Here is a 27378-nt window from a genome sequence, read left to right on the forward strand (position 1 = left end):
CTTGAAGTGAATCAGTCGATTGAAAAGAAGATGAAACGGAAAGGTCTAGAGCGCGTGAGGTTTTCAAAAAGGGACTCATCTGCACAAGAATGATGATTCAGGGGATTCCGTGGAGTTGCAAACTGGCTGTAGTCACCAACGATCTAACTAAGTTGTAAGTTTTATTTGAATGCATCACTAATTCTAGCAGCCTGGGCACGAGACTGAACTGCTCTCAGCATATCAGCATCACAGAATGGAAGCGGGAGCCCAAAGTCTCCTAAAGCCTGCCTTGAACCCCCCTGCAATGAGCCCCAATCATTCAGTGCTCCGGCATTCACGATATAAAGGCCGTCAGAGGACTAGTCTTTACGCTTTCGCTTGAACGGGGTTTGGTGTGCACGACAGATTTCTCCTGCAGAACGCACCTGGCCTCTGGACGTCAATCATCCATCTACGACGCGTACCACACTTCCAAGGTAGTGGGTGAGTCGAGAGACCACGAATAGCTTGGTTCTCGGCAGCGTCTACTCTTCTTTGTGAAAGAACTCGATTTGTGAATGGACAAAAGTAATCTTCCCTTGAACGGAGTCTGTGCACGGAACATGCCATTTCATTGAAGAAATATGGCGCTTACTCCAGCTCCAGCAACCGGCTTCTGATGCCGCTGAGGTTTACCCGCTGCGTCCACTGGATCTAGGGTTATGAGCAGCCCAACCCCTGTGGAATGAAAAACGAAATTAAAGTAACTTCCTACCACTGATTTTAAGAACTTTAAACATTTTGAAATCAATTCTACCAGGTGCCAAACTAGTTTGGTTGAGCAGGCTAGGACAAAAATAGCCTCCCGAAAATCATGGGTTTGCACTAACCATACTTGTGAGCCCGTTCTGGATAAGAAAGTGAATATTCCTGTATGTGTGTGTGTGTGTGTGTCTTCGTGTTTGAGCGCTTTTATAAACAACACTATGTAAATTTAGAGTGAAGGAAATCACCGTCGGAATAACATTATGAGAATATAGTAGAAAAAAGGCTCTCTGTCTGTGTACTATTTTCACCCGGGTATTAGCTCAGTTTCACTTCGCCAGCTCCAGGAACCCAGATACCTTGTTACCATTCATTTCGTGGAAGAGAACCTCTCGCAACCTCAGCAGAACCAGTTACAACCGTGAGAACCAGCCATAGGCACTCCGAAATGGACGAAATCATATGCAGGTTGGAGTTTCTCAGTTGTGACACGGAGTCAAGAGATCTCACTAAAATTTGGTGAAGTTTACGAGTTATACGGACAGTTACTGATAACCGCTTCCCTCTATCTCTCGGTTAGTTACAGCTCCCCCCCGCTCCTCACTTCCCCTCGTATTATTTCACTCATTTGGACTCGAAGAATGCTACTCTCATCCTCCCCTCTCCGCTAATAAGCTAAATGAATGTCGACAAGTGTGTTTTCACAGTGCTCGTGACTGCGTCCCCTCAAAAGTGGAGACCCATACCGCAACTCAAGGTTGAGCGAAGGCTGGTTTGAACGGAGACTTTGAACATACAAAAAACATAAATGAAATAAATTGTCGGATTCTTATCACAATCCTGTGCAGCTGTTAAAGGAGTTTATGTAGTGCAGGGAGTAGCTATTTCAGAATATGCTGCTGCATTGTCTAGATCTAAAAAGTTGGAGGAATAAAGATAAAAAGTAGAGAAATATGTTCGGTTTTAAAGACGGTGAGTTTTGACTGGGTGACCAAGAGGCTCATCTCAAGAGATGGGGCAGCTGCGGGCTGCGAGAAGTGAAACTGCCGCAGTCTGGATACTGGTCATCCTCTTGGCTACACAAGGTGCTACTGTCGTCTAACTCCCTCATACTCTTGGATTTTGCTGAAGTCAAGTAAAGTCACTGAATCATCGAACTTCATACACAATCCTTTTGTGTGTCATTGTCTACACTCACGTCCAGAATCATGCGCGTTGCCTCAACAGATGTCCCACAAGTGACATCGTGGCCGGAGTTGAAGACAACTGCCGCACAGGGTAGTGGCAACTGGGTTCAAGAATCGACAAGCAACTCACACACGCACCGCAAGGACTCGGGTAACATTGAGCCATCACAGACGCTGACGAGGCGAACTTCCAGGCGGCATCACCTGGCAAATTATCCGGTGCTTAGTCAGAAGGCTGGTTGTCATGTTTATCTGCACCCCGAAGGAGAGTCTCTCGTCGATTCTGTATCATTAGAAGGCAAGCTCATATTTCCACACAACTTGTGCTGCGCCAATCGCTAAATAATACATCGTTAGGTGATGCTAACGTGGAGATGTGATGGAGATGAGGATGCGCAGATAACAGCGGTTCACCGCAAGGGATGACAACGTGGCCAAGGCTGGTGGAGTGTGCCGATGCCCTCTGCTTGGTGCAGGCCATTCTCACCAAGGAACCCCAGATTGTCGTCACGCGCGACATTGATGTTTCTGAATCCCTGCCGCTTCCTGACATAACCTCAAAGACAACAATAGTGGGTACATGCTCCGGAGATCCGTGCATGATCAACGGTGGAGGCATGGGTCAGATTTTCATTGTTGGCCTCGGCGGAATGCTAACCCTCAAGCACTTGGAGATCTGTGGGGGCACCTGCAGTGAAGGATCGGCGGTCCTGGTGTCGGGCAACATGCATGGTCAAGGTGGTCGTCTCTTGGCTCTCAATGTCCTCTTCCGCAATAACACGGTGTCCGGGAGCGGAGGCGCGGTCATGGTGAAAGCGGGAGCTCTCGCCCACATCCGCAGCTGCGTCTTCGAGGAAAACAAGGCAAGCGCCACTGATTCCCACTCCAAGTTTCGGTACTCATCGCAACACATTCTTCTCTGTTTTGGTTTGTTGGCTAACATAGTTTGTTTGGAGGGATTAGTGCAGGCCTCCCGGGGAGCGGCACTGTTCGTGGGATCAGCTGAGGAGTATCCCGTGCCCCTCAACGACTCGAGTCAGTGCGGCATTAAGACGTGCGTCACTGTTGTCGATACTGCCTTCTGGCGCAACGAAGCCAGCTGGGGAGGCGCTGTTTACGTCGACGACGCTCTCCCTCACTGCCATCACCTTGGCGGACCCAAATTCGAGTGTACTACCTGCAGCTTCGTCAACAACACCGCCTGGGTAAGCTGGTTTCTTGAGCTCCAGTGTCGCACAAACAGAGTTGCTGCAGGTGAACAGTTTCAGGCTACAAAGTCGTGGAAATCGGAGCTCATTTCAGTCGTATATCTGCACAGGTTGATGGAGGCGCCATGTTGCTGGCATTCCTCTCCTCTGGCTCCATTGCGCATGTCAAAATGAGCAGCTTCCTCAACAACACTGCTAAGGTGAGTACTCATGTGCCGTGTTTGGGTACATTTATGCGTGATGTTGTCGACGTTTGTTCTGCATTCCTACTGTTGTTAAACTCATCGATGTGTTCTCGAACAGGACTTTATCAAGAAAGACTAACGATTTCCCCGTTCGAATGATTGTCAAACAATGCTGTGCAGGCATCAGGAGGTGATGTTGAGTTGCAAGCTGGGATAGATCACACACACGGAGTAGAATTCGTGGCTTACAAGACTGAATTCTCTGGCTTTAGCGGAGTGGTGAGTGCATGCTGGCAAAGCTGCCGTTTGATCTAGTCTATACATTCTGCTCAAGCGGTTTGCACAGTGAAGTTTTGAGATTGAACAATCGTGAATATCAATCAATCTTCAGCAATCTGATCGTGAGTTTGGGTTACGAAGTGATTTTGCATTTGTGTGTGATGTAGGGTGGCTTTGCCGTTGCAGTGAAAAGCTTTGCACAGGCCAGTTTCATCAGATGCAGAGAGAAGGTAGCCAGCTTGGATGGAGCCCAGTTAAATATATATTTTTGCAGTGAATTGCTTATGGCATTTCCTGAAAAGATGGACATTTTTCCCTCGTGGATACGTGTGTATGAATGTGAATGTTTCGTGAATTTCCTACTTGCAGGATGCGAATGCAATTTATTGCGGTGGTCGGATATGTGAATTTTGTCCCAAACGAGGAGACCAGTACACGGTATTTTCCATTTCTGTTTGGGGTTTTTACAAGTTCCAAATTTCATTCCACATGAAGTTCGGTTTGTTAATTTTATTTCTTAATTTTCAAAATTTTCAAAAATAAAATCTATGGATATTAGAAAAATCTCACAAATAAGTTAACAAAATTATAAATAATTAGTAACTTTACAAAAGAATAGCTTTCTTTCTTCTTCTTTTAACAAGGATTGTAAACGATTCATAATTTTTCCAAACAACTTGTCGACAGATGGCACCTTCTAATGGACTATTTTCTGGCAATTCTTCGCAAAGTAACATTCCAAAACATTCTAAGTTGATTCAAACTAAGCACAATTGATAATACATTTAACATGAATATACATTTACATTATACATAAGCACATCCTCACACACAAATGAACTAATACTAAATAATCATATTTAGTACTTAAAATCCTTTTTTTTCATTTTTTTTTTTCTCCCCCTCCCTCTCCCAATTTTAGGTGAAATGTGTCCACCACCTTTGCCCCCCCTTTGTGAATGGATACCTCAGGAGTGCATACTTCCACCTCCACCACCATCTCCACCACCACCATCTCCGCCACCTCCAACACCAATAGCAGTGCCTCCAGTTTTAACACCAACATCCACTTGTATGTGCCCTCCTCCATCAACCCCACATACAAATGGACATGTTGTTGGAGATCCTCATTTTTTTGGAAAACATGGAGAACGCTTTGATTTCCATGGCAAAAACAATCAAGATTATTGTGTCATTAGTGACACAACGCTACAAATTAATATGCACTTCTTTCAGGGAATTCATAAAAGTAGCTCAGTAAGTTTTTTTTTTTTTTTTTTTTGGCATTTTACATATTTTTATGTGGTGTGTTTAACTGATATTATTTTTTATGTATGTGTATGTGTATTTATGTTTATATACTAAATATATAACATTCACAACTAAATTTTTTATAGAGGGCTAACTAATCATTTTTTTGGATCATCTTTTGCAGTTTATTTCAATGGTCGGTGTTATATATGATAATTATTATGTTCTCATCAATGTACATCCACATTTAAATGAAAGCCAATCAAACCTTATAGGATCTGTTGTTAAGATTAACAATGTAAGTTGAGAATCTTTGATATGAAAAGAATAGCTTTTTGAATAGAATTAATAAAAAATAAAATAAATTGATATCATGTTGTATTTATATATATATATATATATATATATATATATATTTGGTACACTTAGTAATCTAGAAATGTAATATGATTTAATCAGATATTAAATAATCCAGATTTGGAATAATAAATGTTATGTAGGTGGAACTTCCAAAAGGCAATGAATTTATAAGTCAATCCAATCGAATGACAATTAGTTATTATCCTACTTTCATTCATGTTCGTATACCCAATGTAATAGACTTCAATGTAACAATCATGAAGCCTACTTTTGGTATACATGGATCCGGAGCTAATTATGTAAGCAACTTTAAATTTATGCACATTTGTTTTTTACTTATTAAAATACTTCTAACACAGAATCTTCTTATTTTTTAAAACCATTTCACAGCTATTTGTAAATAATTTTCTACCACAAATCGGATTAAATTGACACTTTCTGTAACATGCATTGGATTGGAAACATATTGCAGATTAATTTCCAACTGAAAGAAATTAATGTTTCTCATCAAGTGCACGGTATTCTTGGTATGATCAACATGCTTTGTATTCACAAAAAATAACACACACACACACACACACACCTTTTACCATTAAAAACAAAACTTTCAAAACCAAGTTTCAATAGATACAAGAAACTTAAATTTAACTACAGGAAACGAAAAAAGAAAACCAAACTATTACAAATTAAAATTCTTGTCTTAAAAGGGTTACTGAACTACTTATTTGTATCATTATTATTTATTTTATTATAAATTATTCCTACTACGTATGTTCTGTAGCATTAACCCCTCAAAATGGTAAATTTTTGTGCAGGGCAAACGTATCAGGAAACAAAAGAAGTCTACATGAAATTGCATCAAGCTCATGGAATGACACCAAAACAGGCCGCCAAAGTTTTCATGGACGGCAGAGAGGATGATTATCTCACCACCGGAATTTTTGCCGCGGATTGCAAGTTTGCTGAGTTTCAGGTGTGTTCTTCACTATAGTTGAACACTACACACACACACACACACATATATATATATATATATATATATAGCAATATTTGTGTGTGTATAGTCTATCAGAATCTCAGTGTATTGCAAAACTCATGGATAATTCGATACGATTTTCAAGAGCTACGCATTGATCCACGTTGTCCAGGGACAGAAGGGATTTTCTGCCACAGTGAAGAGAACTCTTCTACAAACGGCAAAGCGAATCCTGCGAGCTCAGGAGGACGAGGAGCTTGTCATTGGATGTGCTGGAGTTGGAGATCCTACAGCTTTGTGTGTCGATCTCATCGACGACTGGATCAATTGAAAAAAACGTGTTCAGGCTTTTAGATATTTACATTTATCATGTTAACAAATGAAAGGATAGAGAAAAAGAATGAAAGAGGAAGAAGAAGAAGCTGTTGTTCCAATTTAAAGTCTGAATGAGAAGCATTTGTTGAGGTGCGTGGGACTGGTGCTGAAAGCTGAGATGAACGATGTCCACCAGGATGGCTCATGATTTGTGATTGTTCAGTGTTTCTTCTGCCGAGGAGTTCATTGCTCCAGGAGCGCTGCGTCAATAGCGTAAAAAAAATTCCTTACTCGTAACAGCGTCTGCAAACCTCGACAGAAAGATTCATGTGCGGCATCTGTCTGAAATAAAATGTACAAAAGCAGAAAGAAATATGTCTCTAGCAAAACCCAGATCATTATCCATTCGCTATATCGAGGTAGTGAACGGGAAAAGGGCATTTGGTCTAATCTTTGAACTAGTCAAAATGCATCTCATGTATCCCAACGTATCGGCGACGTTATCTTCTGCACTTGAACGTCAGTGCCATGGAGTTCCCGGATCTCAAACCTGGCGTTGGTTTCAATGACTAACGGTGTCTGAAATTTCAAGTTTCGAGTCCACTCGTGTTCAGTATGAAAGCATATTCTGCACCGCAAGAACACTTTTGGAGTATCAACACCATTCCAGAAATAGATTTCTGAGAAGAATTTGGCAGGCTTGCTTCAATATTAGTCCGTGTGTTTCACATCCAGCAGCATATTCGAAGAGTGTCTGGAAAGGCTTACGACTCCGTCACCATGTCTCAGACAAAACTAACCGCAACACGCATACCACGCAATATATATATATATATACGAACAGATATCATTATAGAAAATCATTCCTAGTGATGTTTATATTGCCACACGATTCTCAACCAGCTTCGGCACCACCCTTGTGGAGACAGAATCGTGAAACATCAGGCCAGCATCAGACGCCGTGCTGCACCGTGTGCTCAGCCCCCCGTGGCTCCGAGGATTATTCCATCTCAGAGGAATCTCTTGCGTAGATTATGCTTTCATACTCATGCACAACAACTCCATTGGCTCTGTGTCCCCGAAAACAAGCAAACAAGCAAAAAACACAAACATACAAAAGAACCAGTCATGACATGAGATCATTGTCTTCGATTCCACGGCAGCAAGTGCAGTCGTTATTTCCAGGCCTCTCCAGCCACAACTGCTAGCTCGACTAGTCCTCACATCACCAAATGCTTGATTGGCAGTGAGTGATGCATTTCTTATTGTTTTCCCTTGTGTTGGTCTAAGGTATGTATCTATATCTATATATATATAATATGTGGCTGACGTTTGTATCCACTTTCACACTCCACAGTGGACTTCAAAGTGTGCTTTCAAAGATCTGATCCTAGAGAGACTACATACTTTTGCCAAAACCCAGATTCACAGTGTCAAGATCCCAGAACAGGACGCTTGAGCATCATTCACAAATTTGAAGAACAAATAATAAATATAATAATTTAGGAAAAAAAAACTATTCACTGGTGGTCCAAGTTGTTGGCTTGATAAAAGAACTAGTAAGAAGTAAAAGTAGAATTGATGTAGGGCTCCACTTGCTAGTTACAATCATTTTTATAATTCACAATCATGTTTTGATGTCCTCCTTTGTTGCCTATGGAAAAGTTGGATAACCTTAATTTAAGTAGAAGAAAGCAAAAAAAACTAGTTCAATTTTATAATGAGGTTAGGAATAAATAAATAGATACGTACTAAATAATATTTTTTCTTCTTCCTTGGTTTTTCTTGTTCCAATGGAATTAAATTTGTAATATCTTGTGAATATCCAAGAAAAATATTGTACTTAATATTTTAGAAAAGTGTAGTTATATGGGTATACAATCATTTCAATTATTTAAGATACAAAATTCACTATACTTGAAGAAATTAAAAAAAAAAAAAAAAAAAAAAAAAAACATATAGGCTATAAGAGATTATAATTCATTCAATTAAAGTTAATGTGATCATTTTATACACCCTCAAAACTTCTAGACTTAAGCTTTGAATCAAAGTTTCATTGTCTAAAATTTTTTAATTAAGTTTTTTTTTATTAATTTAAATTAACTTTTAGAATTAATTTTTAGAATTAATTATTATTATTTTATTATAATATTTAAATTTTATAAATTGAATTAAATAATTATTAAAACTTTGTTAAATTTTTTAAATTATTAATTATTAATATAAAATGTTCTAAAAATTATTATTATATATTATCTTGATTTAATTTATTTTTATAATCATTGAATAACAAATTGTTTTTAGCTTTAAAAAAAATTATATAATTTATTACAATATCATAAAAATCAAAATATTTATAAGCTACAAAAATATTTGAAATAATTTAAATTTAATTTAAATATATATATATATATATATATATATATATATATATATATATTTATAAGCTATAATATAAATTTTCTTTTCTATTAAAAATTTATTTTATAACAATAATTTATTTTTATAATTTAAAAAAAAATTAGACTCTCTAAAATTTCTAAATTTAATCTTTTAACAACTTAATAGTTATTTTATTTTTAAAAATTTATATAAAAATTAAAGACTTTTAAAGTTTATAATTATAAAAGAAAAATAATTTTTACAGTCAACTTAGTTTTATTTAAGATAAACTTTAGATATGATTTTAGTATTATATTAAAATTTATAATAATAGACACAAATTTATATATTTTTTAAAATAGCACAAATACACAGTACTAAAAAAAATTAGTTATTAACTTTCAAAAAATAAAAAATAGATTTTTCCAAATATTAAAAAAAGAAAAGAAAATAATTAGAATTCTATATCAAAATACAAAAAGACCAATAGCAAAATTAAAGATGGCTTTAATCTTGCCTCTATGTATATAAGCTACAAATAAAGCTATGTAAAAACTTTTTAAATGCTATAAGGATCGTGGTCTAAATTTCTTAGTTGTGAATTACTCCTATAGTTGTCAATAACATAAATTTAGATAAAACTTTGAAAAAAAACATTATTCTTGTATCTCTAAAAATAAAAATAAAAAAAGATAGATAAGAAGTAGATACAGACTAGAAAAGAACTAGAAAGCCTATTAACAATAATAAAGAATGTAAATAATCCTAAAATAAGTATATAATATAAAAAAGGTATTAGCAAGATTGAAGATGGCCTCAATCTTACTTCTATATATACTAGCTACTAAGAATGTCTTATCATAGCTTCTTAAGATCCACATATATTGTGGTCCAATTATTAAGTTATATGTTGCTTCTAAAATGACTTTTTAAAAGTTAGAAACTATCAAAATAAGACTTAATATCTATGTGGCATATCTATAAGAGTCCAAATATATATATTATGTCCAAGAATGTATTTCAAAGTTTCTTAAGAAAGATATTATTTGCCTAATATATCCTATCTACTTTTATTTACTTTTCTTTATTTAAATAATATAAAAATTTATTATAATAGTATGTTTTAAAAAATATTAAATTTTTGTAAAAATATTTTATAACCATATTTATATCTAAAAATATTTTTTTTATTTAATTCAACCTATGAAGTTTTTAATGTTTCATAACAAAGATAATATATATTTGATAAGTTTTTACTTAATTTTATTGTTATTTTAGAATATATAAGTAAATATATTTGCTTATACTTATTTATATTTACTTAATTAGTATAGGTATTTGTTATATTATGTATAATTTTAGATATAACTTCCATAATTTATAGTTCATATTTTTTGTAAATTGATAAAATTCAAAATCTATTGAATAATATTTACAACTTATTATTCTTTATATTCTATATATAGATTATTGATATATCTTTTGAACCATCAAAAAGACTACCAATTTTTTTTATTATTTTTGAGATCTTTAAAATTAGCTTTCAAATAAAGTAAATCAAAATATTATCAAACATAAAACTTACCTCCAATTGAAGTATCAAAGATTAAAATGGTCTTCTAAACTTTTGGTACCTTGTGCAAGATTAATACCATCTTTAAGACATTTAAAACTTTTAATACCATCTTAAAACACTAGTAGTGTTTAAGATAATTAAATTTTATTTTAGAAATACTTTGAATCTAAAATTACTTCTACTTCAAACTATTGAATTTTATTTTATCTTAGTTGTAGCTGGTGGTAATTTCTTCTTTATCTTCATATTGATTCATTCATAAAGTAAAACAAATATATAGAAGATATGATAAAACTTTATTAACTTCAATAGAATTTGTATGAAGTTAAACCACAAATACATAGAAGACATGTTAAACCTTCAATAATCTAACTTATTACAAAAAAATTGTAACAAAAAAAAAAAAAAAAAAAAAAAAATCTTATTACCAACTTTGAATACAAATTGTGCTTTTCAAAATGTATGTGTATTGACTTGCTCCTATTTTTACATTCTTTGTAGTAGCTTCTTTATTGTTTGATGTTCAATTAGCTAAATATTTTGTAGTTAAATTATCAACTTTCAAAAAACTTAAAAGATCAAATTATAAGAAATAACTATAAAATTAGAAAAAATAGTGTTTATTGAACAAAAGAATGTATAATTTTTTAAATATTTATTTGTCGATGATTAAAAAAAGTTTTTAAACTTATTTTTTTGATAATTGATAATATTTTTTGAAAAAAAATATTACTTTAATTACATAATTTCTTTATACATTATTTTAGAGATAATTTTCTTAAAACGATTTAATATTAAAGTTTAATATTTGAAAAAAAAATTAAAAAGATTAATACAAATAAGAATCTTCAATTATATTAAATATCATTTTAAAATCTACAATATCAATTGATGAGATTAAAAAATAATTTGGTTATTTCTTACCAATAATAATATTACACTAGATACAAAATATATCATTTAAATCAGATAGTTTATTAATAAATAAAATTAAATCTTAAAAAACTAAATTATATTCTTAAAAATAAAATCTATTAAAGTAAATGAATGTGATTGTTCTAAAATACATCAATGTTGAGGAAGTCCATACTATTGTGTAGCCTATGTTCTAGAGCACATATTATTAAATTATATTAATATGCTTAAAAATAAATAAAAAAGAAATGTAATAAAAGTATACTGAAATTCAAGTTAAATATATGAATTCCAAAACTTTCAATGAAAAAATAGTGATACATAAACCAAGATATTATAAATTTATTTAAATTGATTCAAAGCACAATACATTGCTACATTTGAATTACTTTAGAAAAATTTGTATAAGTAATCAATAAGTTATAAGATAAAAATACTATTGCAAAGCATATTTCTTTAAGATTGTCATATTATTTTGAGCTAAAAGTATTACAATAAATAATGATTTGATATTTTTATCCGAATCAAATCAATAAATTATTACTATTTTGTATATAAAACTATATATATATATATATATATATATATTATCAATTCAACAAGAAACACACACACATACATATATATATATATATATATATATATATATCAATTAGTAGAATATGAAATTTTTTAATTTTTAATTTTTGTTTTTGAAAATCTGCTATCTCAAATATATCACATGCAAAATGTACTTATGAACTTTGTTTTATTAAAAACAGCTTCTTTTCTAATTATCTGTTTTAGTAATATATTAGTTCATTTAAAGATTTCAATAGACCATCAAAATCATTTAAAATAACAGGTAAATAAATTTTCAAAGTACTTTTTATAAATAATAAAATGAAGTAAATTTAACAACTATATGTGAAGATTCTAGGGATGTTATGATAGATAGTGCTATTAAGTCAAATATAAATTAATACATACATATATAACTCGGGTTTTTTAAAGATTTTTTTTCTCTCTTTGTCCAACTTTTCAAAAAAGACACAAAGAATCTAATGCATCATATTTTTGTCTTTTAAAAAATCAAATTTTTTTTTATAAACATTTATGTTTTAAATGTTTTAGCCCAATCAATCCTCTAAATTTTACCCTGATATAATTAACACCTCCAGAGTAATATACGTGTATTGGGAAAAAATAAATTTATTACTGAAAATTTAAATATTCAAAATATTGGCATAATTATGATTAAAAAAAATAGTAACTACAGATTGCTTGAAGATGTGATAATATCAGTTGGGTGTGCAAAGCTCAAAGTGGTTATTTAGTATATATCAGATTTCGCCACAATTGGAACAACACAACACAGATTATCTTTGATGGGAAGCCTTACTCAGTCACCACTGTACACAACATGTTTACAAAAAGCCAACCTTGCTATTATTTCACAAACATCACTTTACACCCCCTAACATTAATATTATTTTTCGGAGAACATTATTCCACCAATCACACACTTTTGAATCAACAAAATCACCATGAACAGAAACCCCACACTATCTGCCAAGTCAGTTCGACAACTTTTATTATCTGATCTCGGATTTATTATTTATTATTATACAACTTGTTTGACAGGCGTTTCAAAAAAGAGCGTTAAAAAAAGGGCCAAATTCAGCCCCCGGCGTGCCATCACGTCTCTGTGAACCACCGACTCCGAATTCAAAATGTCAAGTGCATGGCAACACACTGTGCACAGTGAGAAAAATTTCAAAATCCTCGGATGCACCGCGGGTGGGGAGCAACATCCAAGACGGCGCGGCGCTGCCTTTGCACAGGGATGGGAGAAAACCAGCGAGCGAGCGACCAAGCAAGCAATTTGAGTAGCGGCTTTGTCTGTTTCCTCGAGGTTGTGCAAGTTGCAAGTGAACCCACAATCAATGGCATGCATCTGGGGTTGCAGATCTTTGATGCGGGATCGGCGAGAAGAGAGCCACATCGCTGGTGATGTGGATATCGTCGTCTCGCTGCCGATGTGGCTATTATGAGCTGATTCCTTGCTTTTGAAGAACAACGGCAGTGAGACGAGAAATTCTGGTTCTGCAGGTTCATTTACTCGCGCTATGGGAGGAGAAGGAGAGGGACGAGAGTAGGCCGACAAGCAGCGCACCGTGGAGAGGTATAGTGGAGGGAAATTTGAAGAGCGAAAGAGGAGTAACAGACGTAAACCTGGCGCCGTGTGCGCGAAGAAAAGCCTAAATATAGCTAAAACCTTCGGAGCATCATTAAGAACAGCCGCGCCATGGCTGCTTGATTCTGGGCTGGTATGAGGACCATCCAGCCGTCTAGCTCCCAGTCGACGCGATGCGATGTATCGCGGCTCGCAGGGCAGATTCCATGAGGTGCCCTTCTTAGAGCGGGGTGGGTCCCGGATTGCGGCCCGGATAAGGGGAGCCAAGGGTCGTATGTGGCTGAGGGAGATTGGTGCAGCGGCTGAGCACAAGGCAGCGGCATCAGCGCTGCAAGCAACCTACGGAGGAACAGCAGCCACTAGGTTTAGCCTGCCGCCTGGCCAGCCCCATGTGCCGCCCGGCGTGGCAGGAGATTGGCAGCCTGGACGAGAATGCCACTGGTGGAGTTGTTGGCTCTTGTGCTGCTCCATCGCGCCGTCGGAAAGGTTTGTGCCGCAAATCGCCGACTCATGGGTGCTTAAGTCCAGTATTCAGGGTTTTTGTTTACGGGGTAATGATGGAGTGGCTTTGTTTGTGGACGAGAATTCATAGTTAGGGTCCTTTTTTTAATACTAGTCGAGGTCTGGTTTCTTGTAGGCAAGGTATGGATTGGTGGGGTTTCTGAAGAGTTGGATTTGACGGAGATCAAGGCAAAGTGGTGCTGACCTGAAAAATGATCAGAAAAATGGGTTCTTTTGTCTGTTGTGTGATCGTTCGAAAGGAGAGATTCCTTTGTGAGAGTTGGGATGAAAGGGGCAAGGTCCTGTGCTGGTGTGGATGTGACAGCGGAGGTGGTTCTCATGGTTGCAGTGGCGGTTGTTGACTGATTGATTGCAGAGATGAATCGGTGATGGGGAGGTTGCACCGACAGACACACGGAAAGAGAGTGTCGTAGGTGGTCTTGTGGTTTCGGACCAGACCTCTCACGTGTTGTCGAAGATTTATTGGTCTGTTACAGTAGCAAGGAGGGAAGTAGCTTCTGAAAGAAACATAATTCAGGGATACATTTAATGTAAGCTATGTCTGTAATTGTAGCGCATGACTATCTTCCTTCGCGTGGAAGCTTTTTATTTCTTCTAATTTTTTTGTGTGTGTTGTGCGTGAACGAAACGCATGTGTTAAAATTCAACCTGCAGCGTTAGAGCTGTTCCATTTTCTCAGGCAGTGGTGTGGTTCTTAAAATTTATTTGTTTATATCTATTGCAGTTGGGAAATACACACAAGGGAGAAATAGCTACCTTCCAGTCTCGTCGCACAGGGGACGCCAAGGCATCTCCGATCAGACCATCGAGGTTCGGTGTGAATCTCAAGCAGGACATTACCATGGGTACCGCGCAGGTAGAGGTTATGAGTCCGGTCTGTACATTTGTCAGACCAAAGAGATTTGTTAAGTCACAGAGCTTCAACCATCGGAAGACGCTCTCTCAGCCCGAGACACAACTCGCGGAGATTGTGGAGAGCCTCTCCAAGTTCACTTTCGCGGTGTCCTCCGTGGATTCCGTGAAGGAGGAGCCCGACGATGAAAAGGAGTACATGGCTAAGTGCGAGTGCTGTGGACTGGCGGAGGAGTGCACACCGGGATACGTTGCTCGCATGAAGGCCATGTACTGTGGCCGTCTACTCTGTGGCCTCTGTGGTGAAGCTGTCAAGGAGGAGAGGATGCGCATGGGTCCGGTGACTTCCATGGAAGACGCCCTTAGTGCCCATATGAAAATTTGCTTCAAATTCAACACCTTCACACGTCAAGACCCCGCAGCAGATTTGGCCCAAGCTATGCGGCAGATTCTAAGAAAGAGCATCGAGCTTGGGACGCCTCCCAAGACCAAGGGATTGCTATGGCAGCGCGCCGGGCTTTCTCGCAGTGAGACATTCAGCAACCGTGGGCACCGGAAGAGTTTGCCATGATTTGTCGTGGATGCCTCTGATGAGGCTTACAATTTACATTGTTTTTCAAGCTTTGGCATTTGCCTCAAATTAGGATACGACCTACCTCAGAATACCGATAGTGAAAATCTATCATTGGAGCCTTTCTTTCGTTTTTATGAAGGTGCCTGAAGTGTCAAAGTGCTTGAAGCCAAGCTCGGATTGTCAAGCAAAAGGCAAGTGGCGGGCAGTGAATTCAAATGGTTTGGCATTTTGAAATGCCAATTAGAACAGCCAACATTTGAAAGAAGGCGCAAAAACATCTGAAAGGTTCCTGACTTCACCTAGTCCTCGTAGAATTAATTTACCGAGGATGGATTGCAAGGTCTTTCCGCAAGATTTCTTGCCATAGTTAGGTGTCTTCCTATTCACGAAGTACCTAACAACCACTAACAGTCGTCTGTTAGTCGCATCAAATTAGCTCATTTCAACTTGGGTCTCCTTCTCCGGACCTTAACTGGTTTAAAAGCCTGTTTGCAGAATGCCAGAGGTGCAACAAGGTTTCCATCACACCTACGCGTCGAATGTCGCCAGGAATTGAGACTAACTTTGAGGCTCACACAGGTTGTGGCCCTCTTTGTTTGTCCTGCGCAATGCCCTGGTCTTTGTAGTTTAGTCAAGTGCTGGCAGTAGTTCCTCCTCTCAGCTTGACACATGTAGTCTAAAATTGGATGACTGTTCTGTTGAAGCTTTTAATTGGCTTGGGGTTTAGTCGAAAACATTCAACAGTCAGTAAAAAAAAGGTTTGATTTTACCTTAGTTGAATCCCCGTGGAGAGTCCGTTAAGTTTAGGATGCTCGCTCCAGTTACGTTGAATTAATTATCCCTGCTCCTTCCCTCCCAGATATAAATCTCTTGCGATCGATCAGATATCGATTGTTCGTGAAGTTTGTTTATTACGTAGGCCGTGAATCATCATCAATAAATGCATTTATTATGTATAGAACTTGGTTCGATTTTCTTAGTCTCATGTGTTGAGTAATTTCGACTTTTTCTTTTTAGTTATCAGGGTTGCATATGTGAGCTCTGCTCCCAAGTTGCAACGTAGCCTTGTGAATTCAAGCAGTGTATTCATACTTTGAGTTCTATGTTGTGTGGAGATCTCTCTTTGACCCTTTCTGTGAACATAAATCTCAAAATCTTAAACCTAAAACACACAGTACTCTAAGGGTGATTTATGCAATGTGAAGATGCCCAGCCTAGGGCTACATCGGATCTGTCCCAAGCTATTTTACCACGGCAGCCTATAATTCTATTCGCAGTAAGTGCAAGATGGACCATATTCAAGTTTTCTACAATTAAATTTAGTAGTTCAGTGTTAAGTAAAGCTTGCAATGAGTGAAACTGGAGAAACGCCCAAGTAATGAAATTGGTAAATCTTTTGCGTATATTGTCCACGCTGCACTTCTGAAGAAAACCAGGGCAATCACCAGCTTTGCGCACGATACCCGCCTGGAATGGCCTCCCTGGCAGAAACCCTCTCAAATCGTAATGGAAGCCTCAAATTTTGGGGGTTTATATGAGCACCAACGGTGGGCATGCTTAGTATTCACACTTGTACATTAATGCGAGAACTAATCAACGTTACTTTGCCGCAAACCCTGAGTCCACCTCTTTTCTGTTTTTGTCCTACCTAATAACTCCTCACCTACATGATATCACTCCATCCACACCGCACATTCGAGACAACCTCGAAGCTACCACTCATATCTCACGCAGACTTGCATCCAAATTGCAAACCATGTGCATCCTCACGTCAACTTCCTTCAAAACAAACAAAACAAGTACAAGTTCGAAAAAGGTATCTCTTCGATTGATACTGCAAGTTCACAGGCTCGCCATGCACCTAACAAGGTAGTATTCAGAAGATGCAAATGTTGGATAATTCGGACTTATTTATGCGAACCCACCTCAAATGAGAGTCTGCCCTCTTGAACGAGTCACAGCAGTCCTCACAGCAATCTATCTCTACATGCATACGATGTGTGTCATGCAGCTGGTAAAGCTCACTTGGTCCGACAGAATCATATATATATATATATATATATATGTGTATTTATTAGTCTTCATCCTATACTTTCACCTTATAGTTTTATTATAACATAATAATGTGTTGTTAGAAGCCTATACATATAAGTTGGTTATATGGATCATCTTTAGAATCCTAAGCTTAATTTTATTAGTTTTTACTTTTATTCTTCATAGTTCTATGTATTTTGGTATCATTTTATACCATTATAATTAATTTATTTGGCATTAAAACTTGTAAATACACCACATACTCTATTTCTAAATTAGAAGCATCTTATAAAAAATATGTGCTTTAAATTGGAATAGATTATATCTCATAATTTCTTTACTTTTTTTTTATGCAAGTTTTTAATTTATTTCAAAGTACATACAAGTATTGTGGATATCCACATTTATTATTATATTTATTTGGATAAGTAACATAAGAAGAATTAGGTAAGAATAAATAAAATTAGATCAAATTGATAATATCTTATTGGCTTTCCAAGTATTTGTAAGTGATTGGTAGGTTGAAGACTAAGTGAGCGACATACAACATATGTTCACCACTTGAATTACAAGTTGGCAATATAGCGCATATGTCAAAACCTTGCCCTACAAGTTAAATACAAGTTATCTAAGTTGGACACATATTGTGTGGCCTATAGGACATTGCCACATAGATCCTTATTTAGATAGTATATGTAGAGGCAAAAGTGAGGTTTTTATCACTCTTGTGAACATCTTTCTTGATACTACTCTAGTTTCAAGCTTCTTTAATCTTCTTATTTTTGACAATAGCCATTTTAATTTCTTCTTGAATGTATATACTTTCTTATTTTCTTTTGTATATCTTGTTTTGTTTCGTTACATTCTTAAAGTTTTTTTCTTTAGCAACTAGATCCACCTTTATTATAAAAAGAAATCTAATTATCTTTCTTAGAAAATTCTTAGAATAAATAGTGTTTGTTGTAATGTATATGCATGCCAAATTGTTTGCCACATGACTTAATATTGCCACTATTTTACTCTCTTCTATGCATTGTTTTAAGTAGGAAATTTATAGAATATCATAAAAACGGTTTCAACCTAAAAACTTTACTTTACATTAATTCAATGTTTAATTTATATATAAAAAATAAAGTTATAATTGAGATTTTATTTTTTTATTTTTTTATTCACAACCTTACTAAAACCATCAACTCCATCATTACTAGTTTCAATTTTGGCATTTATTTTGTACAATTGCAACATCTTTTATTATAAATTTACTAAGATGATAGTTTAAAACCTTAAGAAATTACAACAAATATTATTTAAAACTAGCAGAGACAAAATAATAGACATAAAAGTCCTCTATACCAAACATAAAAATACATACTTTAGGACTATTCAAATAAAATGCAATGAGTTAAGTTTTTGACAAAAAAACAATTGGATAGAAGAAGAAGAAGAAGAAGAAAAATATATATATATATACATATATTTGGTATAAAATCCTAAATTATGACAAAATATGTTAAAAATATGTATACAATGAAGAACAAAAAACAAAAAAAATACGAAAACAATTCAAAAATTCTATGCTAGTCGGGTGCAAGACAGATTCGACACCATGCGAACACCACGAAGCACATCCAGTAGCAGCAGCACCAGGAGGATGGCTTCTGATTTTGAAGGAGAGAGCTGCTGCATGAATCATCGACTCCGAGCATGGACATTCGCGCTTGCTTGCTTGCCTGCCCTGGTTTCGGAGCAGGAGTAACTTCGTGTCGGAGGCGGAGAAGGAGTGAATTCAGGAGGAGGAGGGAGGAGGGAGGAGGAAATCGATGCTTGATGACGCCATCGATGCCGCCGCCGCACCCCCGCACACCGCATCCCAGCCGCCCCCACCCCAGCAAACCACACAACGTGATTTAAAATGAATGAGATGTCCTTTGTCCGGCGTAGGCGCAGCGATGTGTGACATTAGAGTCAACTTTCTCGCCTGATTCTATCGTATATGCTGATCTCAGTTGGACAAACCCAATTTGGACCGCATCGTTCTCATCGAAAGCCTGCCGTGCCAGGCTAGGGTCCTATTTCCCTTGTGCCCCTGCTAATGCGGGACTTTGTGCAGTCCTGGACAGTTTGCCCCAGGTTCTGTTGAAGTTTGATAATCTCTGGGTATGAGCAAATGATATTTTGCGCTGGGGTGCTTCCTGTGTATATCTGAGGGTATTGGAACTTTTGGCGGTGGTGTCTGCTTCGAGAAGATTTGAGCCATCAAGCTGTATTGTGATCAGCACTAGGGCTAAGTCACAACGTCGTGGTACTATCTGACTCACCAGTGAACTGATCCATCAGTGAGATCCTGCTCTTACTGTTCTCGTCACCTTAGATGGTTGTCAGATTCCACGACCCAGCTCACGAATTGATGCAATTTTGTTGGTGGGAAGTGCTTGCAGGAAGATGAGTTTTGACGCGGGCTCCCTTGATTCGTAGACACGTTGATTGATGAAGTTCCATTCTAGCGATTCACTTCAGGATGGGGACGGACGCAGGGCGCCCAAGCTCGACTCCAATAGTGCTGTCTAGTTCGAGTTCGAAAGAAAATTTGACACAGCCACTCATTCCGGTAAGGAGATCCAGCCCTGGCTACAATACCGCTCAGTGAAACTCCCGAGTCAATTGTTGGTGGTAGCAATCTTGTTCACTATGCCATGCGGCTCTGTATTCTGCATATTCTGCAGCAGGCATTTTGGAAGCATGTAATCCTGTCCCGAGGACGGGAACTTAAACCTGCTGGTAGGGTGTGTGGTGAGAGCAGCAAAGCAACCCATTCTACTGCTCGTTGTTCCGATCGCAACTCCTTTTGCTTCTTCACGCTCCACATCTTACTTTGACCTAAAATGTAAGAATTCATTCAATTCTCTCCATAATCTGTTTGATGTGTGGGTGGAGAAGCCAAGCGAAGCGAAAACTGGAGCCTACGACTCAGAGAATGTTTACGAGGGGTGTATTACGGACGTTTCCAGAGATGGCACGGTGGATTACCGAGGTCGGCCTGTTGATAAATCTAAATACGGCGGCTGGAAAGGAGTGTCGTTTATCATGGGTGAGCAAGCTAAGGCTTTAACTCCACCATGGTTCTGGTGAGGATATTCTCCCTATTTGTGAAGGAAAGACGCCCCTTTTCTTGAGACTTAAATTTGATATCAGGGTGTTGGGATCTGTGATAGGGGCGGTGCTTCTTGAGAGAATGGCGTACTATGGAATCGCTTCCAACCTCATCTCCTACCTCACAATCAAGCTTCACGAAGGGAGTGCTGATGCCGTCACCAACGTGTGGGTTTGGGGCGGTGTTACTTGGCTTCTTCCTCTGCTAGGAGGCTTCATTGCCGATTCGTTCTTGGGTCGATACTGGACGATCACCTACTCTTTGATCATCTACGTTGCGGTACGTTCTTCAATAACCCACTGAAAAAGTCAGTTTCAGCTCTTGTTTAGAATCTGTACTCGCGCAATCTCATGCTTTCTATGAGGTGATGCCTCTCAGAATTTATGGATCACACTACGCCCATTTTCTCTCATTCAGACGCTTTTAGTTTGTGGTTGTGCAATCGCTTTTGTTGCAATGGCTGTAGATTTCGCATGGTTGTGGACATTGTTGATGTTTCCGACACGTTCTGGGAAAAAGAAACAACTCGGTACTTAGATTTTACGGGGTGGGCTAGCAAATAGCGAGTATTTTGCAGCTCCTTTTTTGCTGGTCAGGAAACTTTCCCAGTTAACCAATCTTTTGGGCTGCACGAAGCGTGGATTTAGGTTTTATTCGGACTGCTGCCGATATTTCTGTTAACTTTGAGGTGCTCAGCGGCATTGTGTTTTACATTCCAGGGTATGGTGTTCTTGACACTAACTGTATCGGTTCCTGGCCTTAGGCCACCGGAATGTCCCACAAACATCGACTGTCAGTCTGCTTCCAAATTACAAGTTCGAGTATTTTATTGCGCCTTGTACGTTGTTGCAATCGGAGTGGGCGGCGTCAAGCCCTGTGCCTCAACTCTAGGTGGGAAGAAAAAGCTCTTAATCTTTCACGAAATCATTGAATATCCACATTCGCTTTCAGTGCAAAGGAAATTGCTATAATCTTTTCTGGCATTGTGTGAATCAAGTAACAGCGATGCCCAACATGCTCAGTCCGTCTATTGCTTCAAACTATTAACCTGTAATTCTTATCGCTAGGTGCTGATCAGTTTGAGGAGGAAGACGAGAAGGAGCGGTTCATGAAATACTCGTATTTCAATTACTGGTGGTTCGTAGTCACCAGCGGTTCTTTTTTTGCACTCACAGTTCTGGTCTACATAGAAGATCACGTAGGGTTCGGATGGGGCTATGGCATTCCCACGGTCGGGTTGGCCCTTGCCTTGGCAGTATTTCTCCTCGGCACACGTAGCTACCGCTACAAACACCCTAAGGGCAGTCCCCTAACACAAGTGGCATGTGTTTTAGTGGCCGCAATGCGAAATCGCAATGTCCAAGTTCCCACTGATAGTGCTCTCCTTCACGAGGTGGGCCACCCTCTGAAGCGAAACCTTCATCACACTCATCATCTCAGGTACAATCATCAGATGGTCTTTCTAATTACTCTTTCACGAAGTAGCTCCAGGCAGCAGCACTTATGTGCACTATATTTACTCATGCAACTTGGACTAAATATATTTAATTGTAAAACGTCAAGTGTATTTTGTCTTTTAATTTGACGCGATTGGTGTGTCAGTCGATTGAAACATTGATTCATAGGTACTCATCCTTGAGGTTTTCTTAGGCTAGTTTTACTACAGAAGAATAATCCTGGGTTGTGGAATGGAGAGTTTGTGCTTTCACCTCAATACTTATAACAGCTATTTGACTGCAGATTCCTTGACAAGGCAGCTGTACAAGTGAGAGAAAAAGACAATGAAACAGCACCCTTGGTGACATATAATTGGAGGTTGTGCACAGTAACGCAAGTGGAGGAGGTAAAGCTTCTCGCTCTTGTGATGCCCGTTTGGTTCACAACACTGGTCTTTATGGTTACTGTGCAGCAGATGTCCACCTTCTTTCTGCGCCAAGGCATTAGCATGGATCAAAGCGTGGGGCCAAACTTCAAGATTCCTCCAGCATCGCTAGACCTCGCTACTGTTAGCACTGCCTTGATGCTAATTCCGATCTATGACAGTTACGTTATCCCCTACGCTCGAAGATTTACAGGCAACGAACGCGGCTTCTCGTTGCTGCAAAGGCTGGGAATTGGTCTTGTGATTACCGTCTTAGGCATGGCAGTTGCAGCGCTTGTAGAGATGCGAAGGTTGGAGATTATCAGAGAGAACGGCTTGGAGCACAGCATCTCACCGGTCCCCATGAGTGTGTTATGGCTCATCCCCCAGTACAGTATCATGGGCATAGCACAGGTAATAATACCACCCTCACTGCCTTGAACCCACCCAATTTTGACATCCCAGATTTTTCTTATTCTTTCATTAAGCTCGGCTTGTGCCATTTCATTGAACCCTTTGGGTAAAATCCGGTGCAGGTGTTCGCGTACATGGGCCAGTTGGAGTTCTTCTACGACCAAGTCCCAGACGACATGCAAACCATTGGAACAGCCCTCTTCACCTCCAACACTGGCGTTGCCCATTTCGTTTGCACGTCCATCTTGCAGCTCGTCATTAGCGTGACAGGCAGAGATGGCAGGCAGCCTTGGATTGTAGACAACATCAACGACTCTCGCTTGGATAATTACTACTGGATGCTGGCACTGTTGAGCGCTGTCAACTTTGTTGCCTTCTTTCAGGTCTCCCGCGGCTACACATACAAGTCCACCATGCAACGTGAAGTGAAGTATCATGTTGAGGTCCCTGCGGAGCCTCCTCTGATCGACTGATGCAACTCCATCGCTCATTCTAGACCTCTCAAGGAGAACCAGTTTCTGCATCCTGGTGAGCATAAGCCTGAGATTCTGGTGAGCACAAGCCCAGTTCTCTCTTCGAACCATGAGTCTGTGGAGACACAATCACATGCATGTGGGAAAATGGTTTGTTCCCCATTTTTTTAAACATGGTGGTAAACCAACAATCAATTTTTGGTAGGTTCTTTATGTGAAAATTATTTGATGGTTCTTTTGATTTGCTTTTGTCCAAATTGTGTTCATTAGTTTATTGTAATTATTTTAAGTTGTCCCAGTCTTAAATGCTGAAGAACATGATATTTTTTGAAAACTTAATCGTGCTTTTCTGTATATGCTAAATTGAAGTCTGTAATACTGTGTATTTTGAAAATTAGGCTGTAAGCACCAAAGGCACTACAAATAGCATTATATATATATATATATATATATATATATATATGTGCATACATACATATATACACACAAACAGTAAAACCTTGCTTTTATATTCATGTATGTATGTTTTTATTTTTATTTAAAGATATGTATATGTGTGTATGTTTTTTAAAATTTTATAATTATTCATATTGTTGGATTTTACAAGATATATATTGAACAAAAGATTCTTTATATGAGATTCAAAAAATAATCTTTATCATCCATATTTTTTTCATCATCTATATAATCTAAACTTGGTTTTATAAAATAAAACAAGTCATGCATGCCTATTTTTGTAGAGTACTTCTATAAACTATACCTTGAGGTAAAGACTCCAATAAATCAATATCTCAGTGTACATTTGATGTATAGCCATCAATATTTTTTTTATTATGTTTAATATTGTATTTTTGTAAATATGACAATTACCTAAAACATATTGTGAAATTGGTCTAGAATGGTTGCCTACACAATCTTTTGAAATACTTGTATGATTGATAGAATCACATAATTTGAATATAAATAAATTTATGTTCTATATAAAAATATATAACTAAAAATAAAAATATAATAATAAGGTAAATATTTTAATATTTAAAATATACACACTTATATTTATTCAAAACATATCTATTCGAATAAATATATTTTTTAGAATAATAATATATAACTAAAAAAATTATATATAAATACAAATCAATCACATTTTAATCAATAAATAGATTTATGTATGATGGTACATTTTTCTTTCGTTTGGTAGAAATTAGGATTTAAAATTAATCAATATGCCTATTTATTCTTACATTCTAATATTTTTATATATATTAATTTAATGTTTTAATACTATACATTATATATAATAGATATTATAATATTATAATAAATTTGAATAGTTTTTTTTAACATACTATTAAAAATATAAGTGATAATTATTTTTTATCAATTGATAAAAAAGAATTATATTGTTCACTAATTGTTAGAGACATAGTCCTTAGAACTTTCTAGAGGCAAGTTTCTAGAACCTTCTAGAAGCAAGTCTCTAGAACCTTCTAGAAGCTTCCTAGTTAGTAGAAGTTGCTTGAGAAGCTTCCTAAATAGGAGTATATATTGGAATCGAGGTTCAAGAGTTCTTCAATCTCGACAACACATCTCTTAGAGCTCTAGCTCACCTCTCTGGTGTTGTTCTTGTATTCATCTGATTAATCTAGTTCTTGCTAGTTCTTCTTGAACTTCTTGTTAGATCTCGAGTTTGTATTTCTGTGTCCGTGACAGTTTGTCGAGATTGCACTCACCTCAGTTATCAGAGCTAGTTTCTTCCTCGTTAGAGTGTGGATTACCCCTCTGCTTGGAAGTGTACTAGCATTTTAGAGGTTGCGAAGTACCCTCCTCTAAACCAATATTGTCTTCTTGTAGAGTCATTTCTGTCCTTCTCTTAGAATAGCCAGGGGCCAAAATATTAGTATGACAAAAAGTTTGGAGTCCAAGTTGTATGCTATCATGAATGCCCTCGCTACGTTATCGCAAAGAACTGTAGAGATTGAAGGAATCATGGCAAGGCTTTATAACGATGGAGCATCTGGGATGGCACAATCTAGGTTGCACCAGCCTCAAACTTCTGCACTTGGAGAAGCAACTTTGCCTCAAGTTCGACAAGCACTGCTGGTTCTACAACATAAGGAGCCCCGAGTTAGCCTTTCGAACAAGTTTGATGGTACGTGTTCCAAGTTTCGAGGATTCGTCAACCAAATGAAGTTGATAACAGTTTTACAACCCAAACGCTATCCAACGGAGGAGTCACGTGTTGGGCTTGTTGGAACCTTACTTATAGGGCAAGCTATATCATGGTTTGCTCCTCTGATTGAGAAACGATCATCCATACTAAACAACTTTGAAACCTTTTTGGAGGCGTTTGCGGAAGCATTTGGTGAACACGACAAGGTTCGATGGGCTACAACAAAGATCCGGTCACTATGACAAGGGATGCGCTCTACATCAGTCTATGCATCGGACTTCAGGCAATTAGCATGCGACATCAATTGGAACAAAGAAGCGTTGATGAGTCAATTCTATTGGGATTTAAGGGGTGATGTGAAGGATTTGCTGTTAACTCTTCCTGATCCACAAACGCTCAACGAAGCTATTAGCCAAGCTGTGAAGTGCAATAACCGCCTATTCTAGCGCCGCCAAGATCAACATTCAAGACAACATACAGTTCGTCACGTCCCAACTATGTCGACAAGCAGCGTGAATTCACATTCAGAGATAGAAGACATGTAAATTGATGCGGTACGTCTCAAATCCCTTACTCTAGAAAAAAAAAATGGCGTATGGAGGAAGGTCTATGCTTGTATTGTTGTGAAGAAGGCCACAAAGTTAGAAACTGCCCCAAGAAGCAAAATCGACGTATTGTCAGGACTAGGGGCGCGTTTGTTCAGGAAAACAAGGATGCCCAGCCACAATAGGAACTGTGCAGCTGGACAGTGAAATATCGCAACAACAACCAAGTTCCTTTCTTTCCGCTCAACCTGCCCTTTGCTTTACAATTCCTTTGCTTATTGGCCTTCAAAAACTAAGAACCTTAGCATTATTAGATTCATGAGCATCTGCTTGTTTCTTAGACGAAGAATTTGCGAAGCGTCATAAGATCCCTTTAGTACAAAAATCCAAACTTGTTCACGTGGAGGTCATAGATTGACGACCTTTATTGTCTAGTAGTGTCACCCATGAATCAGAACCTATAGAAGTGACGTTTAAGGGCCATAGTAGTCATATTATTTTCAATATTATTAGAACCCCATCAAATCCTGTTATTCTTGGTCTTTCCTGGTTGGAAAAGCATAATCCATCCATAGATTGGAAGTTGCGGAAGATGACCTTTCCTACAAAACCACCAAAGAGCAAGCCTAGTAGAAAACTCCGAATAGAGAAATCCTTATTCATTGGAGCAAGAGCGTTTATAAGATCATCCAAGGAAGGCAGAGTGTTTGTCATTTATGTGGCTCCAACTACCGGGGAGAAGATCTCGACAGCAAGTATACCTGAGCAATATAAGGATTTTAAAGACATGTTTCAAAAGAAGAATGCCGACATGCTACAGGAACACTGACCATATGATTGCGCCATAGACTTGGAGGAAGGAGCACAACCGCCTTTTGGTCCAATCTACAATCTATCGCAAACGGAGTTGGCGGAGTTGCAGAAGTATATCGACGAGAATCTAGCCAAGAACTTCATCCATCATTCAAAATCGTCAGCTGGAGCACTCATCTTATTTGTGAAGAAGAAAGATGACTTGTTGCGAATGTGCGTGGACTATCCAGGCCTCAACAAGGTAACAAAGAAGAATCGTTACCCGTTACCCTTCATTTCTGGTCTCTTAGAACAACTTGGACGTGCAAGGATCTTTACAAAAATTGATCTAAGACGAGCTTACAACCTCGTACGATTCAAGGAAGGAGATGAGTGGAAGACAGCGTTCCGTACAAGGTATGGCCATTTTGAGTATAATGTCATGCTCTTT

At 37.7% G+C, this 27378-nt stretch overlaps 4 protein-coding genes across 11 annotated transcripts; all 4 read left to right on the forward strand.

Annotated features, from left to right (window-relative positions):
- Positions 1 to 1309: 1309 nt before the first annotated feature.
- On the forward strand, positions 1310 to 2270 carry LOC141045909 (uncharacterized). The gene is made up of 2 exons (XM_073537133.1): positions 1310 to 1811; positions 1954 to 2270. The coding sequence occupies exons 1-2, from the start codon at positions 1739 to 1741 to the stop codon at positions 2253 to 2255; spliced, it is 375 nt and encodes a 124-aa protein (XP_073393234.1). The 5' UTR covers positions 1310 to 1738; the 3' UTR covers positions 2256 to 2270.
- A 21-nt stretch (positions 2271 to 2291) lies between these two features.
- Positions 2292 to 6860, forward strand: LOC112288383 (uncharacterized). Of its 2 annotated transcripts, none has more exons than XM_024532499.3 (13): positions 2292 to 2776; positions 2882 to 3118; positions 3232 to 3321; positions 3487 to 3585; positions 3753 to 3815; positions 3955 to 4023; positions 4273 to 4315; positions 4508 to 4842; positions 5021 to 5134; positions 5337 to 5495; positions 5669 to 5723; positions 6012 to 6169; positions 6345 to 6860. In XM_024532499.3, the coding sequence occupies exons 1-13, from the start codon at positions 2336 to 2338 to the stop codon at positions 6501 to 6503; spliced, it is 2022 nt and encodes a 673-aa protein (XP_024388267.2). In that variant the 5' UTR covers positions 2292 to 2335; the 3' UTR covers positions 6504 to 6860. The 2 variants fall into 2 exon arrangements, with proteins under 2 accessions (XP_024388267.2, XP_024388269.2); XM_024532501.3 differs by having other exon boundaries at positions 6351 to 6860.
- A 6789-nt stretch (positions 6861 to 13649) lies between these two features.
- Positions 13650 to 16445, forward strand: LOC112289008 (uncharacterized). 4 transcript variants are annotated; one of them, XR_016505394.1, is made up of 4 exons: positions 13699 to 14022; positions 14414 to 14588; positions 14783 to 15769; positions 15980 to 16445. XR_016505394.1 is itself a non-coding variant. In XM_024533863.3 (3 exons), the coding sequence occupies exon 3, from the start codon at positions 14900 to 14902 to the stop codon at positions 15479 to 15481; it is 582 nt and encodes a 193-aa protein (XP_024389631.1). In that variant the 5' UTR covers positions 13650 to 14022; positions 14414 to 14588; positions 14783 to 14899; the 3' UTR covers positions 15482 to 16445. The 4 variants fall into 4 exon arrangements, 3 of the variants coding, with proteins under 3 accessions (XP_024389631.1, XP_024389632.1, XP_024389633.1); XM_024533863.3 differs by having other exon boundaries at positions 13650 to 14022; positions 14783 to 16445; XM_024533864.3 differs by having other exon boundaries at positions 14017 to 14087; positions 14783 to 16445.
- A 2672-nt stretch (positions 16446 to 19117) lies between these two features.
- On the forward strand, positions 19118 to 23771 carry LOC112288950 (protein NRT1/ PTR FAMILY 8.1). 4 transcript variants are annotated; one of them, XM_024533733.3, is made up of 8 exons: positions 19118 to 19820; positions 19957 to 20126; positions 20456 to 20606; positions 20731 to 20948; positions 21389 to 21560; positions 21737 to 22109; positions 22410 to 22944; positions 23067 to 23771. In XM_024533733.3, exons 2-8 carry the CDS (start codon positions 20037 to 20039, stop codon positions 23415 to 23417), a joined length of 1890 nt encoding a protein of 629 aa, XP_024389501.1. In that variant the 5' UTR covers positions 19118 to 19820; positions 19957 to 20036; the 3' UTR covers positions 23418 to 23771. The 4 variants fall into 4 exon arrangements, with proteins under 4 accessions (XP_024389501.1, XP_024389504.1, XP_024389503.1 ...); XM_024533736.3 differs by having other exon boundaries at positions 19522 to 19820; positions 19948 to 20126; XM_024533735.3 differs by having other exon boundaries at positions 19715 to 19854; positions 19948 to 20126.
- Positions 23772 to 27378: the final 3607 nt, after the last annotated feature.

This window comes from Physcomitrium patens, chromosome 11 (genome assembly GCF_059467195.1).
Source record: "Physcomitrium patens ecotype Gransden chromosome 11, ASM5946719v1, whole genome shotgun sequence".
NCBI classification, from domain to species: Eukaryota; Viridiplantae; Streptophyta; class Bryopsida; order Funariales; family Funariaceae; genus Physcomitrium; species Physcomitrium patens.